Source organism: Vidua chalybeata, chromosome 9 (genome assembly GCF_026979565.1).
Source record: "Vidua chalybeata isolate OUT-0048 chromosome 9, bVidCha1 merged haplotype, whole genome shotgun sequence".
NCBI lineage: Eukaryota > Metazoa > Chordata > Aves > Passeriformes > Viduidae > Vidua > Vidua chalybeata.
This window is the reverse complement of record NC_071538.1, coordinates 28,323,580-28,339,619: the sequence shown is the minus strand read 5'-3', so window position 1 is coordinate 28,339,619 and position 16,040 is coordinate 28,323,580. Positions and strand designations below refer to the sequence as shown.

Here is a 16,040-nt window from a genome sequence, read left to right as displayed (position 1 = left end):
ACAGGGCCTAGAAGCAGCTCTTGGGTCATATCAGGTCATGGGAGGGCTCACATGTGCTAAACCCTCCTGTGAAAATGCTAAAGGCTGCTCTTTCCCAGGAGGAATTCTCATGGTCTGTTGAGTACTTCTGGTACCTCTTATCTATTTTTACAGGGAATGGGAATATGCAGCAATCATTTTGAGGGTAGATTTTTGCAGCACAGGGAATTTTTTAATCTGTTCCCAGCTGCCAGCTGGAAGGACAATTATGATTTGTCTACTGCTATCCAACCTCAGGGCTTTAAGGCACAGAAAATCCCACAGTACATTGCTCTTTATGAACCTCCTTTGGCACTGTTTCCTGTAAGGCATTCCTGGTGCTCCCAGCCATTTCATAGGGGAAAGGGGGGTTAGGACTGCAGGTGTGGGTGGCTCAATGGAGAAGGTTTCCCTTCCAGTGGGAAGGGCTGCCCAGAGGGGAACGCACAAATGAAGATTTGGAGATGTGTTTATAGCTGCTCCACTCAGGCTGTGTGGATAATGGCAGGAGACCACCGACATTATTTGTTCCAGAGGTAGGATTTGTAAGGACAGAGGGGTTTGATTCCCATCTCTCATTGCAGGGAGAAAGGCTTCTCTGGGCTCAGGTCTCCCACTGGAGAAAAAGGTACGGGCAGCATCAAACCCCACATGGCAGGTGAGTGGGTCTGACATTGAGAAGGGTGCTAGGACATGCAGGGAGTTAAATTAGCTGCATGGAAGAGCCAGAACTCAGAATTACTACTTAGTCTGGGATCAGAACTATCCTCTGAGTACAGGGCCAACAGGTGGAGGAAGAGGCTCCCCCTGTACAGGCTCCCCTGCCCTGGAAGTCAGGTGGACTGTGAGGTCTCCAGTGTGTCTGATTTTTGTCCCAAGGAAGAGAGAAGGAATGTGAAAAAGCCCCTCTGCCAGCATGACTTGATATCATGGCTTTTCCTGCTTTTTTCATAAGGAAAATCTTAGCTCAATCTGCAAGAAGCAAACTGTCACTCCCTTCTTTCACCTTCCAAATGGACTTCTTTTTCTCCAGATAAAAACTAACCTCTCAAACCCAGGAATGCTGGATCCAAATAGGGAGTAAGGGGAAAGAGCTGGGGTCTAAACAAATCCAGAAACAGAGCTTGGAGCAACCAGGTCTAGTGGAAGGTGTCCTTGCCCATGGCAGAGGGTGGAACAAGATGAGTTTTAAGGTCCTTCCAACTTGGGATTTCCTTCTTAAGGCAAGGAGCCATCCTGACCCTGAGAGCAGCCATTAGCCATGATCACCTTTCCTGTCTTTCAGACCTGCTACAGGAAAAGGCTGAGCAATCTCCACCAACCTCCATGAGCTGCTGGAGGGTGCTGCCACAGGCTCCAAGCTTGGTCATGGCAAAGGCTGTGGAAATGCTGAGGGGTGACATGAAGATGTTTTGCCCATTGTCTTTGGAGTCAGCCAGGTACTTGTAGAAGACGACAGCAAACCGAGAGTTGGCTTTTGACAGCTCCCACACCCGGGGGTTGGTGGACTCTGGGAGCTTGTCCTTTGCTGGCTCTTGCCCCTCACCCTCCTGGGGCTTCTTCTCGGGGTTGCGATAGATGCAGATGGGGTTCACTGGGATGTCGCGGGGCTTTGCGGTGCAGACGTCTTCCACGGCGTAGTGCTCAGGGGCAGCCAGCCCCCAGACACTGAGCAGACACAGCACAAAGAGATGCATTGTCCTGGAACCAGAGAGAGAGCTTAGACACACGGCCTGGCTGTGAAACCTGTGCTGCTGCCACGGTCACAGGCCCCTTCCAGCCAGCATCACAGTGATGGCAGCCCCACAGCCCTCTCCAATCATCCTTTTGCCCTGCACCTGCAGGACAAACGAGGACAGACAGCAGGAGGACAAACTTGCCCGTGAGCACACAATGCTTTTAGAAGCAATACACTGAAACCAGCATTTTCCCAGTGACCTGGGCCCCCTCTTTTTTCAGCAGTAGGCTCAGCCCTGACAAGTTTGTACCTAAATGGATGATTTGAGTCCTCTCCATGGGCCAGTGAGGTGGCTACAGTGTAAGGACCCTGCCAGGCTCACCTCAGCCTTACAGTACTTTTCAGTTACTGATGTAGGAGATACTATGGCAGAGAAGAAAGGTGATAAGGAAAAGGTCTCCAAGGAAGTTGGTCTCTCCGTGGACTGAGCATCTACATCTCTAATACCCCAAAAATGTACTTTATGAGCATGTATGGTGTAGCTGGTACATCACAACAATTCCTGTCCAAAGTTCATACCACCTCAATGCAAACTGGTTGTCCTTGGTACCTAAAGAGTGCAGGCTAATGGTAATTACTGTGTTCCAGCAAAAGCAGGTCTCTGAAAATCTTCCAGCAAGAGAGAGATAATTTATATTTTTCCCTTTGCTAAAGCACACTGAACCTCAGAATGGTTTCAGTTAAAAGGAACTTTAAATATAATCTGGTTGCATAGGAAGGGACACCTTCACTATCCCAGGTTGCTCCAAGCCCTGTCCGACGTGGCCTTAGACATTTCCAGGGATGAGGCAGCCACAACTTCTCTGGGCACCCTGTGCCAGGGCCTCACACCCTCCCAGGGAACAGTTTCCTCCTAAATCCCATCACCCACCAGCTCTGGCAGCAAGGCCCCATGAGCCATCCCAGGGCCTGCACGCTGTGGTTCTAAGATGCCCTTTGCATGACTGCTTTGTTTATCTACCCCAAGGAAGCTCAAGCACCACAGCCACAACACTTTGGGAAACAACTGGGGACTGGCAGCCTGCCCAGGCCTTGCCTGCTACAGGGCACTTTTTCAAACATGTGTCTAAGTTAGGTAAGTCTCTGCCTGCCTCCAAATACTCACTGCCATGGCTACCAAGCATTTCCCTCTGAGAAACTAAATTAAAAGTCACCTGCATTTAGCACTAGTGACCTCCAGTCTGTGATCTTCCAGTGCTAGTGGGCCAGCACCTGCTGGAGGAAAACAGGAGCAGCTCAAAGGCTGATCTGGGATGAAGGAGACCTCTGGGTTCTTCCACACCCCCTCCCTGAGCTCTTGGCCAATGACTTCATCTGTGCTCCAGTTCCTCTGCAAAAGCAGAAACTACCTCATCTGGCACCAAGACTGTCTGGAGCCCAAGGCTGTGTGATAGCACAGCAAAACAACAGGGACTCACTCAGGCCATGGCCACAGCTCTTGCTGGTAATGACACACAGATCATCTTGCGAAAGGTTTAGGACAGATGCAACACCACAAAGGGTAAAAAAAAATTGAAAAGGGAGGGAAGTTAACTGATTCAAAACCAAAAAACAACACCCAGGCCAAGAGAAAGGAAAAATATTAAGACAATTGAAAATACTCCAGGAAGTGCTGTTCTTCTGAACCTTTCAATCCCACAGGAAAAGTCAGCCAGCACAAGCCAGACACACTCCAGTGTTCTGCAATCCTGGGGCCAGGAGCAGAGCCCTTCACTGCCTGCAGCAGCCCTCCCTCACCCACACCTGGTCCTGCAGCTCCAGCAGCACTGATGCACCTGTGGCCAGTCCCACCATGGAAAGGACAACCTCACCATGGTCCCTGCCCTGTCACTCCACTCACCTCCTGGGAAAGCCATGTCCTGACCCTGTCTGTACAAGGACAAACACCTGCTTCTGTCAAGCCAGAAGCAGCTTGTGGTGTTTGCCATCACACAACGTGTTGTTAATCTAATCTCATATTTAAAGACCAAAGCACAAGAGAGGGGAGGGCACCTCTATCCTCACCCTGTTCTCATTAAGTGAGAAAGACTCCCTGTTTTTATCTGCAGTAAAGCCCCGACTCCATCAATTCAGGGAAGATACAGGACTTTATGCTAACGCCTTAAATCCACTTTACCATCCATTAAGGTTGACCTGGCCTCTGACACATCCAGTCTTGTCTCTTACAGGCAAGAGCCCCTGATGTTTCTTAGACCAGCTCTTTGTCAGAGCATTTGGCCAAAACCCACTCCTCCTCCTCCTCCCACAGCTCTTCAATGCTCCCTTTTCCTCTGCAGCACTGACATGCACTCCATGTGTCAACATGGAAGGACGCCAAAAGTATTCCCACAACAGCGCTGCCTGAAAAGGATTACTGGCAAGGGGGAACGTAGAAATTAGAAAAGGTTCTTACAAGGGTGAAGCAACAAAAAGTGCAGAAAGCCAAGAAACCAGTTGCTGATTCAGCTCAAAATCAGAAGGCTCTGGGGAAACATCGAGAAACTTCCCGATCCCTCGGCTGCTGCGCAACATGGTTGGGCTCTCACCAGCACACACCATTTCCATCCCACTCTTCCATGGCTGCAGGACAGGATGATTAACGGGGCTTACAGACCCCCAGCACCCACCCTACTGAACCTGCTGGGGCTACTGGTATTGGTGGGAATGTCCCACAGCACCCAAGCACTGTGCTACACGGCCCAGCTAATATAAAATAGCTCAAACCATTCTGAGATCAATTTAGGCTCTTGAGAAACCTTCCCCACTGCCTCACACCCAAAACCAGAGTCCAAAGCAAACCAGCAGTGTACTTTTGCAGCCAGCAATTACTCAGGGCTTCCTGACTTCATCAACTGCCCTCCACACCAAGTTTGCTGGGGATAAGTCAAGCCTGACAAATTAGAACACCAGCCTTCATGACACCTAGGGGTGAGAGGACTCCCTCTAATAGAGCAAAAAGCCACTCTGGCAGCAGCTAAAATACATAGGCTCCTACTAAGGGAAAATAAACTGTTTCAAGAAATTAATTAACAATGAAAGATGTGTGGAATCTATTTTTCTTACCTGCCCCTGTACCTCCAGCCTTCTGCTATTTAGGAGGTAAATGCAAATTTTTGAGAGAACAGTCTTGCTTGAGCCCAAAGAAGTTTCCCCACTGGATTTCTGTGCTCAAACAGAGCTGAGACAGCAGCAGGGGATGGTGGGAGGGGAGTAGGATGCTAAGGCCAAAGGCTGATGACCAGCTGCTGAAGGTTAAGCAAAGAGTAGGAAAAAAAGAGGCAATGTTTAGTTTGAAAGAGGTTTTAAAGTTCAATCTGACAAGGGAGAGTTTGACCACCTACCCCATACAAGTGCCACATGCCCTCAGTTTTTGCCAACAGAAAATGAACTGCTTATCCCATGAGAAAAACCTCAAACCCTTCAAGAGTTTGAATAAAAATTACATAAAGCTATTTGTAGATCTAGTTTAGAGATCTTGTAGCCAAGCAAAATGTTTCCCCCATCTGTCCCAAGCCCTGTCACCTGTTCCCCATTTCCTGAACAGACAAGTTGGGAGAAATTGCCCCAGTTCACATTGTGCAGTTTCAAATACATCCCATCTTAAACACACTCACCTGGAACAGGCTCCCCAGGGAATGCTCACAGCCCCAAGGCTGCTAGAGCTCCAGGAGTGTTGGGACAACACTTTCAGGCACAGGGTGGGATTGTTGAAGTGCCTGTGCAGGACTTGGACTCTGTGATCCTGGTGGGTCCCTTCCAGTCCAGGATATTCTGTGATTCTGTGACCTTTCACTTGCAGAGTTGAAAAACTGAGGATTAACAGCAGCTCCCCCAGCTCCTGTCCAGATTCATAAGGCAGAGTAGTGAGCAGAACTGAACTGAACACCATTTCTGTTTCAGGATGCAGCTGCTCTACAAATTCTGCAGCATTGCCCTCTGAATTTCAAATCCCAGGAGCAGGCTCTCCAGTGAGAGGAACATCTTCCCTTAATGGAAAATGCAATTGCAAACTGGTCTGGGTTCAGTAAAAGACTTTACTGTATCAGTATGGGACATAGTTAAATGGGAGAGATTGTGGAGATAAATTGAAGGGTAATGTAAAAAATGTCCTCCATGAGAAAGGAAGGACTCGCATACTGTACCTTGTTACTTCAGGTTTAATTTTTTGAGGTAACTGACATGCTCACAGATCCCAGAGTTTTCACATGATTAGGGATGCTCCACAGCCAGGCAGACATCTAAGCACAGGTTTCCACTTATCCAGTGCTCAGAGGTTGTTTAAAGCAGTAAAACCAAAAGCAAACAACTGTGCACATCCCACAGAGCTCCCAAGGCATTTATTCTAGGGCAGCTGAGTAAATCTATCATTTGAGTGCAGCATGTAAATGGTAATTCATGGCTGGTTTAGCTCCAAGCAACAAGCCAGCACTCACATCTGAGCAGAGCCATCTAGGAAGCACCCAAGATGGCCAGTGTCTTAATCCAAACTGCTAGATGCCTTGTTTGCTCTAATATAGAGGCTGTTTTTCTCTCAAACTCAAAGCAAAGATCAGAGGCTCAAAACCATCAAGCACCAAAGCCTGGCAGCCTGTGGCAAGACAGATGAAGCATCATGCTTTGGTTTTAGTCTCTCCCACATTTTTAGTCCTCAGGGAGTTGGAGTTCACAGTTAGGAGGAAGGAGGTTACAGAAACAACTGAGCACATCCTAGCTGGAAAGAAATGGTGCTTAAACATACCTGATGGGTGAGGAGGAACATAAATTGCCTTAATTTTTTTTGTGCTTTGGGTGTTCACTGTTGAGTTTCATGGCTACGCACAGGGAAAATGACTCTTGCACTCACAGAGCAAGACGGGATCAAGGAATCTCATGAGCTAGCCTTTTCAAGATTTTTTCTATTCTGCTATCCATATCCAAAGGGGAAAAAAATTCCAGCAGGTACCATCCACTGAGCCTGGTCTCCCCTCTTTTCCACATGAAGAAACTCAGCAAGTTTCCCCCAATCTCTCTTGATGCAGAGCACCCACCACTTCCTTCCAGAGGGATCTGACTCTCCAGTGCTCCACATCTTCCTTTTGAAAGCCAGCCACTGTTGGAATCCAGCTCTCTTTTTTCCCTTCTGAAGTGAGTCACTACATGAGGATTCTGATTCCTCAGACTAATGGGAGAAAGGGTAAGGAAACCATCACCAACTGAAACTTAGTTTTCTGCTGGATTTCCCACTAAATACAATTCCTTTATAGGAACTGAATGCTTTGACTCATCCAGCAAGTAAGTGTGGAAGTGTGAGGGGGCCTAATAATGAGCAGCGATGGGCTTCAGCCCAGCAAAACACACCTTACCTTGATCCATGGTGCCCAGGCTCAAGAATATTAAGACAATAGTAATGAACATTATGCACAAACTCGAGGGGCAGAAGGCTGTGCTTGCCCTGGAGTAGAAGGAACAGTTTTTCAGTGAAGCAGCAGCTTCATCCAGTTTCAGATTTACAGACAATGACTTGTTAAAGACCACAAAAATGTGTGAAAGGAGAAGACTAAAAACCACAAAGCCGACTGTGGAGCAAAACTTACTTTCACTTTAAGGCAAGTTCCAAACCAGGCTCAACGTTAGACAAATGCTGCTCGCTCTTTGCTCTGAAGGGTCTGGTTTGCTTTTAAAATATGTACACTCTGAGCAATTAAAAAAAACCCTGATTATTTTGAGTATCTTTTCTTGTTCACCTCTGGTGAACAGGTGAAGGACCCACTTTGTTTACAGGTGAAGTCAGAAGAGAGCAGACCAAAGCCAGGAGACATGTGGCTTCTCTGCTATTTGGCATTTCTTATGCTGCAGCCCAGCAGAGAACACACACACCTTGAGCTGATGAAAATCTTACTCAGATGGTCCAACAGTTTTACACCGCACACAAAATGTAGAAGAATGTACATTCATCCCAGACAGAAAACAAGAGATACTTCAAAGTGTTCTTCATTAATTTATCACTTAATATAAATGTTGACAGAAAAGCAGGTAAGACCTTGTAGACACTTCCATCTATTTACAAACCAAATAGTGAATCACTTTTCCACTTTTTTCTTTGTTTAATCTGCAACTCAAAGGACCCTCAGACATTCTGTGAGTGCAAGGTGGAGTCAGGGAGAAAGAGGGAGAAAAGCAAGGTAAAGAGGGAAGAAGAAATAGCATTTCAACATATGTTTTTTTTCTATGTAACTGCCATGCATTTACAGTAGGTCTCCACTCCCTCGTTCTTTCACACAGAAGTGACACTGTTGGCTCTACAGGTCTGAGAATTAAACAAAGAAGACTAATACTGATTTTTCAAATCTCTGTATCCTCTTGCCTTTTGCCTCCTTCAATGCATTCCCACTTCAGCAGAGTACCTAGAAGGTTTTTCTTTCAAGTCTAAAAAGTGTATTGTAGGAGTAAAGACACAGTTGGATATAGAGAACTTCTACTCCTTTTGTTATCTCAGTTTTCCCAAGAGGTAGCAAAGCACCTAACCTTTCCTGGAAAAGACATAGCAATTCCCCATGTACCTCTGAACATCTCCCCCATGACCAGGCCTGTATGTACAAAATTTCGTAATTCCTCTGAACTTGCAAATAATTCAATTTATGGAATTCTTCTCATACATTCTACTTCATGTCTACTCCTATTGTTTCGATAGTTACAAACAATAAATATCCACATTATCAACCCAGAGGCAGCCACTCCCATGAAGGAATTTTTGTTTATGGGAAAGAGAAACAGGAAAGGAAGAAAAGAGCAGAAGGAGAAGAAAAGCAAGGAAAAACACAAGGAGAGAAAGAATGATATTTTGTTTAGCATTGAATCATGAGAACAGCAGATGTAATTTCACTTATCTAGGATCCTAAATAAATTTAAGAAATAGTTCATAACCTGACTCAACAAATTTCATGGTCTCCTTTATTACCTAGACTATCCTTTATTTTATTTTTTGTTAAATATACCTCTGCAGGGCACAATCACATACAATCAATACGATTGGATAATTACATGAGCTCTATCCCAAGCATATATGCACCAATGTTAAAAAGTTATTTAAAAAACAAAACAAAACAAACAACCCAAAAAATAAAATAAACTCCACCCAAAAAGGTGATAATGACTGCAGAATGTCTCGGGGAGACTTGTAAGGAACTAACAAGATCAAAGAAAATTAGACTTACAAAAACCACAAAAAAATCATATATCAAGAAATCCCACAACTGGAAGTAGGTGATTTCAAAGAAGTGGGAGCTGTCATATAGATCCCACAATTCTTCCTCCCTCCTCTCACACATGTCTTGCTTCACCTCTTCCTCCCCATAGCAACAAATACAAGGAGGGGAAGAGCTTAACACAATGCTACCAGTTAGAGAAAACAGGGAAAAATAGCCAAGCTACAGAACAGTTGCTAAGCTGACTTCAAGGAAAGATCCTTTCAGCATGAAAGCTGCTGACACAGCAAGCAGAGGCTAAAGGGTGAATGGGAACTCCTTAAAATTAGGGGAAACTCTAAAAGTGATTAGTTTTGTCCATGTTGATCAGCTTCACTTATGAGAGGCTGCAGATGAATGGTACCAATTGTGAGCTGTGCAGCGGCTGTGATGTGAATGGGATTGCTCCTTCCTCTCAGGTTGCTTCATGCATTTATTAAAGGTTGCTGCCAAATTTATTTTTAAAAAGCTACAAATAAAGAGGTCAGTGCACACATCCAGTTGTGGGATCCATCTGATATACAATCTGGTTTGGATGCCAAAGACTTGTGAGTACTGTCTGCCACAGAACTATTAATGAAATCTTTTTAACATTATGAAGAAGCAAATAATCTCTTGAGCATCAAATACTCCACAATATTTTTTTTCTCTTACAGATACATTTACCCCATACACATTTCACATGTAATTCCATCATGTCTAATGCTTTTTATTTCCAGAGACTGCACTACCTGTTGCTTCTGTCTCTCCCAATACTGTATTTTTCAAATTGGACAATTGTGTTTTCCTAAAACTTGCAGGTCTTCAAAACAGTAGTTTCCTGGCATATGAAAACATCCAACAAGTATATCCAAGGAAAGCTGCCTTGCTGGATGAAGTTCGGCACCTAAACCCTCCCAACTGCTGAACACCTTGCAATTAGCACAAAAAATCATACACAAACTCCCTGGAATTGCAGATTGCCTGGGAAAGATCAGTTAATTACTCATGTTACTAAGCTACAGGAATCTAATTTTGATTATTATGGCCACATATTTTAGGCATCAAATGACTGTGACGTTCCCGATGCAGACAATTCCACATTGCCATGCGCTCTTTATTTTGGGAAATTACAGAAAAAGCTGCAGCCTCTTTGCTTGCCACACTTCCCATGGAACAACATCACACTTGCCAATAGGAAATAAAATTATAAAGAAAATAAATGTGAAGTTTGTTCTCCTTTCTCTGCTAACCTGCATCACAAGAAGTGCTCTGAAGACAGTGACAACACTAAGCAGTTACATTCTTCTTCCTACAGAAGAATAAAGGCCACATGTTAAATGTAGAAGGACACTGCTGGAGTAACATTTCCCCAAATCCCTTTCTTACGTTGTGTAACTAGAATTAACTTTAGTCTCTGTCATCCCCTGACATTCCAACAAAAAATAATGCAGTTGGTAGCAGTTCACTATGGAAATGAAAATTCCCAATGAAGTTTTTGACATTATAAGAGTCTATTTGAATTGAGAGCAAATCAATTTGTGCTACATAATGATCTGTATAACAACCACCCATCTCTTGGCACCATAGCTGTACACAAAAGGTGGCTTAGAAGAGCTGCTTCATTTTCCTCAGAAATCCAGTTTACACTTAAGCAAGGTGGATGTTTTTCCACTTCATAACTCCATTACCATGTAGGCAACTCAAAAACTCTTCTCTCTTTTTCCCCCCAGGGGAATTGATTTATAGTGATACAAGAAATTAAGTTGCTGACACACTAACTTTTTTGGGGTTGTTTTTAAATCAGCAACATCAGGAGGCAGGAATGGAAGGCTGTGTTTTGGAAAGTGAACGATGACAAAATTTAAATATGAAGGTAAAATCATGCCCCAGCAGCACTGCTGTGTGTTCCTTCTATCTATCCTAGGACCAAAATCACTTCTCCAAACACACAGACTAGCACAAAAACTTGCACACTGCATATGTTTGGGTCTTTTCTCCCATTTTGAGCAGAAAAGGTGGCTGGCACTCCCCACTGTTGAACCTCCTGAACACTGGCATGGCATTTCTTGGATCATAAAAGCAGGTCTGAAAGTGCCAATCCAAGAAAGAAACTTTATACTGGGGGTCTTACAGATAACTATCCTGTAAGTCTGCTTTGTTATAATCCAAAATTATAACTGGCAGTGGAAATGAGGGTTTATGCTACTTGGACTTGAAGAGATTTCTCTTTGAATTTAAAAACTTTAGTAACAAGTCTGTGAGAGCTTGAGCAGCTCAAGGAAGGGAAATGCCAGCAACTTTCTTGTATTATCAATAAAAGCCTCACTCCTGGCCAATTCTAATACAAAATTTGCCCCACCTTACTCAGTCCATGCTGTCAAGAGACAATACCATCACAAGTTTGGTTCTTCCACATCTAATTTAATGCAATGCTAGTGTTTCACAAATCTTTTCGGTCCCAGTGGACTTAAAAGTCAGTCACATTTGTAACAGAGATGTATCTTTTACTGTAACTGAAGAAATTTTCAATCAGTATTCAATTTAGAAACACTTAAAAACAAGGCTTCTTGGATTATAACATTTCTATTTTCCTTCTCCCTCTCTAAATGAGCCATTCAATCAGCTGAGAGAGTGCATGAGAGACTGAAAACACATCACAACACCCCAGATACACCTCAGTACATTGCAAACTGTATGACCAAATGGAATGATTTTCCACAATTCAATGCATGGGCAAGGCTTGACAATCATTTACTTCTGGAAATTGTTATTAGGATAATACAGTCAACTCACAATACCCCACACAAATGTCTGACAATCAAAATGGCTACACCAGGGGAAAAATTGTAAAGCACAAGTCTTTGGCTCTCCTTTAAAGAAAAACAGCAGTTTACCATGTTTATACAGATCCCCTGTTTGCCTACCAGTAGGGGCAATATCACATTTGTGCATCACTGAGTAATAACACCATTAGAAAAGGCAACTTCACAGAAGTTATTGGCTAAGCGAATTCATTTGAATGCTCTGTTTTGAGGCAGCAAGCTGTCACTGTTACACAATCAGGGAGGGTGGATGGGCAAGCCACAGGAGAAAAAGACACAAAAAGGGGAGAGACAGCTCAGAAAAGACTGCACAGAGAAGAACTTGAGAAGAACAGGGATAAAAGTGCTGCTAGCTGGAAAGGTGCTCTGATCTACAGAAAAAAAGTCCTACTCTGAAACAGGACAGCATGCAAGAAGGGCAGAAGAAAAAGTTTAAACTTCTCTTATTAAGAAAAAAGAACTAGGTCACAGGACAGACTGATGAGATGTTGACAGAAGGAGGGAAATAACACCACAGAATAAACAGACATCATCTATATACTGACTGAATCACTGACACACTGAAGCTTAACCTACCACTTGAAGCTTCCTATTCTGAAGGTTTGTCCATGCTGCCCATCTGGCTGAAACACAGATACCAGGAGTTGTCTGGTGCAGCAGAAAATTTAACCTACCTACCAAAGGATGCAGCAGTGCCCTGACACCATGGCAATACTGCTTCTTCCTGTCCAATAGAAGGAACTAAACCACTTGGTAGCCAAGACAAATTTCACTGAGGTGGCCAGAATTCCTGTACGACTGGGACAATGATGAGCTACAGGAGTGAGTGTAGCAAGACACAGGGTCACTCCAGACATCTTCATGCTTGTTAGCTGTAAACATCAATACTGCCACTACATACAGAGCTATCTGTCCCCCAGGGTCTCCCAGTTTTTCCACAAAACTGGAACATTTTTAGGTGCAGTTTCCAGAAAAAAATTAAGAGCATGCACTGCATTTTGCTGTTTTATTTGTTTAATCAACTCAACTTCTGCAAAAAAAGCAGAAAAAGAGGAAGAGGGGACGAAACAAAGTCAAAAATCAATACTGTTAGTAGATACTAAACAAACTATTTAACAAGCCAAACTATAATTTTGGGCAAACAGGGCATTCACCTGGACATTGATCACAACAAGGACATTATGCACAAAGTACAGCACAGAGAGCTGGATGAAGGAGAAAAAAAAAAAACCCAGTAAGGTCTCCCTTCTAATCCACAGATTTTGGAAGCATTCATCATATGTAGGCCAGCAATCAAAATAGTGCTTACTGAAGAATTCCAGGAGAAAATGTGGAGAAAAGAATAATCCCTAACCTGGTAAGGGAACTAGGAAATAAAAGGTAAAGAGGTTTTTGCCCCTCTAGATCTTCTTCCTAGTATTACAAATGAATCTGTAGTGTCCAACCTATCATAACCATCTTTGAAAATTAATTTTACATCCACAATTACTACAGTCAAAAAAAGGCACATTCTGGGCTTGTCCTCCTAGATTAGAATATTGCACTAATTATCTTGACTAAGATGAGCTCCCTGTGTTAATAAAGACACAGCAGGAAGGAGCAAACTAATTAAAATCAAGGAGAAGGCTGACCTGAGGGTGGTGCTCTGCACTGAAGGATGAGGGGGCCCAGGGCCTGTGTCAGGTGACTTGGAAGCAGGCAGCCAGGAAAAGACCTTCATTCTCCTCATGCCCAGAGCCGAGAAGGGAGGAACAGACCTGATGGGCTCCTAGCTGCATCACCCCAGTTCTGCTCAGCTCCAAGGGGAGTGGCTGGAATGCTTGGCTTCAAGTAGGAGATAAAGATGGATAGGGGCAAGGGGAGATGAAGCTGTTTCAGTGCAAGGTTAATTCTTTGCCAAAAGTTAAAAGAGGCATTAGAAAAAAAGCAAGCTTTAAACTACTCTAGGCAATAAAGAGGCCAAAGTTCAACTAAGAGTGAAATAAACCTGTGTTAAGACACATGGAAAGTGTGGGGGGGTGTGCTGAAAAATGCTTTTATTTTCATTCAGTGCTTCTACCTCCCAGACATTTGATCACAACAGCTGCGCTCATGCGAAAAAATTCTTAAAACATACCCAATATATATACAGATATAACTATGTATATATGTATATATATATTTATATATAAATTTTTATTTAAATAAAAAAGAAAGCTCGAATCCCAAGCCAATATGTGTATCAAATCCTTGACCAGCCAGGTCTGTAGGGCATAATCAAATTCAATGTGAAATAGTATATAAACGCGGTGCCTTGACTGGGCAAATTAAATAATTGCTACTCAAAAGAGTCTTCTGTTTGGACTCTCCTACTGGTAGGCAATAGTGAGACTGTATCCCCTCCCACCCCCCTGTTGTTTTATTTAACAGTATGATGAATGCAAAGCTTAGCCCAAGGTTGCTATAACCTCAGCAGGAGTTAAGGTTAAGGAAAAAAAACTAAAACCCAAGAAAATTTATTAACTCTTGCTTTACCCAACCAAAGCAATGCAGTAATTTATTACATAACCAGTGCTTTCCCACTTAGTAGTCTAACCCAGAAAGAAAAAATGAGGACAGGCCAAGAAGGTAGAGAGGGAGCAGCACTTGAAAAATCATCCTCAAGAGGTCTTCATATCCAGGATCTTACCTCAGTGTATGCCAAAAAAGTAAAAAAATGTGCAGCAAGAACAAAATCTTTAATCTAAAAAAAAAAAAAATCACAAGACACTTATGGCTTCTCTGGCTTATGCCCACAAAGCATCTATTTGGAGAAATATTAGATCTATCAGGCAAAATTTGCTTCTCAATACTTCTGGCAAGACCTGTGGTGCACCTTCAGTGGTTACTTTGGTGCAATTCTTCCCCCATGAAACAGGAATCCAGGGTGGATTCACTGCAGCCATGACAAACTGCAGGTTGATACTCAGGTGTCAGATTCTAACATACACAGACCTTAAATAATGCCAGCCTTTAAAAAGGACCACACCTCTGCAAAGACTCTGTCCTTTGTAGTTTAAATTCAGCAATTTAAGCAAGAAGCTCAGGTTAAGTTCCTGGCCACAACGGGATGAAGTGCCTTAAGCATGAAGTTTGCTGCACATCTTTTGACACTGCAATTCACGGCTACTCTCCAACCCTCATTCCTTGTTTACCCTTAAACCATACAAGGAAGTGGCCAAATAGTTTTAGTAAGGTAATAAGGAATTATGCACTGGGTATGTAATAATACCAAAATAAAAGAAAACCTACTTCATTAAGATCATACAATTAATCAAACAGAGTATATATATATAATATCTTTTTTTTTAAGCCCTGGGATTCAAGGCGTCCAAAGTTATTAAAATAAAGTTCATTCACAGAACAAAAACAAATTTAATTTGAATTGCTTGCAGATACTGCTAATTTTCATTTTTTTTAATTAAAAAATGCGTTAATGTGAACTATGTGCAGGATTTGTTTCTAGTAGTTGTGTTTGTGCACATTGCCTCTGGACCTGCTGCTCTGCTACTACTGCTGCTCCTGGGTTTATCCAATCATCCCTGGAAAAAAACACAAGCTGGAAGCTGCTGACACCCCAGCAGAAGGAACTCCAGGGTGTGCTGGCCTCGCTTCATGGAGCAGATGTGGGTGTCACTCCCGCTCTCTGGGAGTCATGGCCATCTCCTCCTCCCTCGGGGTCCTCTGACAGGCTGAGAGATGCCATATTGTTTGACAGGAGGCCAATGTTCTCTTGGGTCAAAGCTGATCCGTTCGGAACATCACTGCTGAAGGGAAGTGCAGGAGAAAGGGGAAGTGAGTGAAAAGAAGCAATTACTGAGATTTTTCTTTTATTTTTAAGTAAGAGGACTTCAGCGTACCCATTCTAGAATATTTAACTTACTTAAAATAATGTCTTTTTTTTGCCCTAATTTTAAAAATATAAACAGTTGTTTTGATTTCATTACGCTCACAGCACCATATGGAAAAATTAGTTCCTGCTCTGGAGGTGCCAATCTGATGGTGCAGCACAAAACCACAGAACTGGTTATAAAAAGAAGGCACAAACTTCATCAGCAATAGTGTATTTATTCAGAAAATGCACATTCTGAATAAATATTAATATTCCAAACTGCTTACATGAAGTTATGTAAGCATCCAAGCTTCTTTGTTAAGTGCTGGCTGAATACACATAGATGCTTGTGGCTGTTTGAAAATACTTGCTGTAGAGACTTCCAGCATTCCCAGCCAACATCTTATTCCAACTGTCTATTAAATGTG

The 16,040-nt window shown here is 43.2% G+C and overlaps 1 protein-coding gene across 13 annotated transcripts in view; it reads right to left on the bottom strand.

The window, feature by feature from the left end:
- RC3H1 (ring finger and CCCH-type domains 1) overlaps positions 1-16,040 on the bottom strand; it is a 73,385-nt gene that overhangs the window by 2,533 nt on the left and 54,812 nt on the right. For 7 of the 13 annotated variants that reach the window (XM_053950192.1, XM_053950191.1, XM_053950198.1 and 4 more), the window contains one exon: positions 7,700-15,547. In XM_053950192.1, the coding sequence (XP_053806167.1) occupies positions 15,394-15,547 (154 nt within the window). In that variant the 3' untranslated portion in view covers positions 7,700-15,393. Of the gene's footprint in view, positions 1-1,340; positions 1,720-4,798; positions 4,943-7,699; positions 15,548-16,040 lie in introns of those variants that run through there. The other 6 variants (XM_053950195.1, XM_053950199.1, XM_053950197.1 and 3 more) reach the window with 3 other exon arrangements.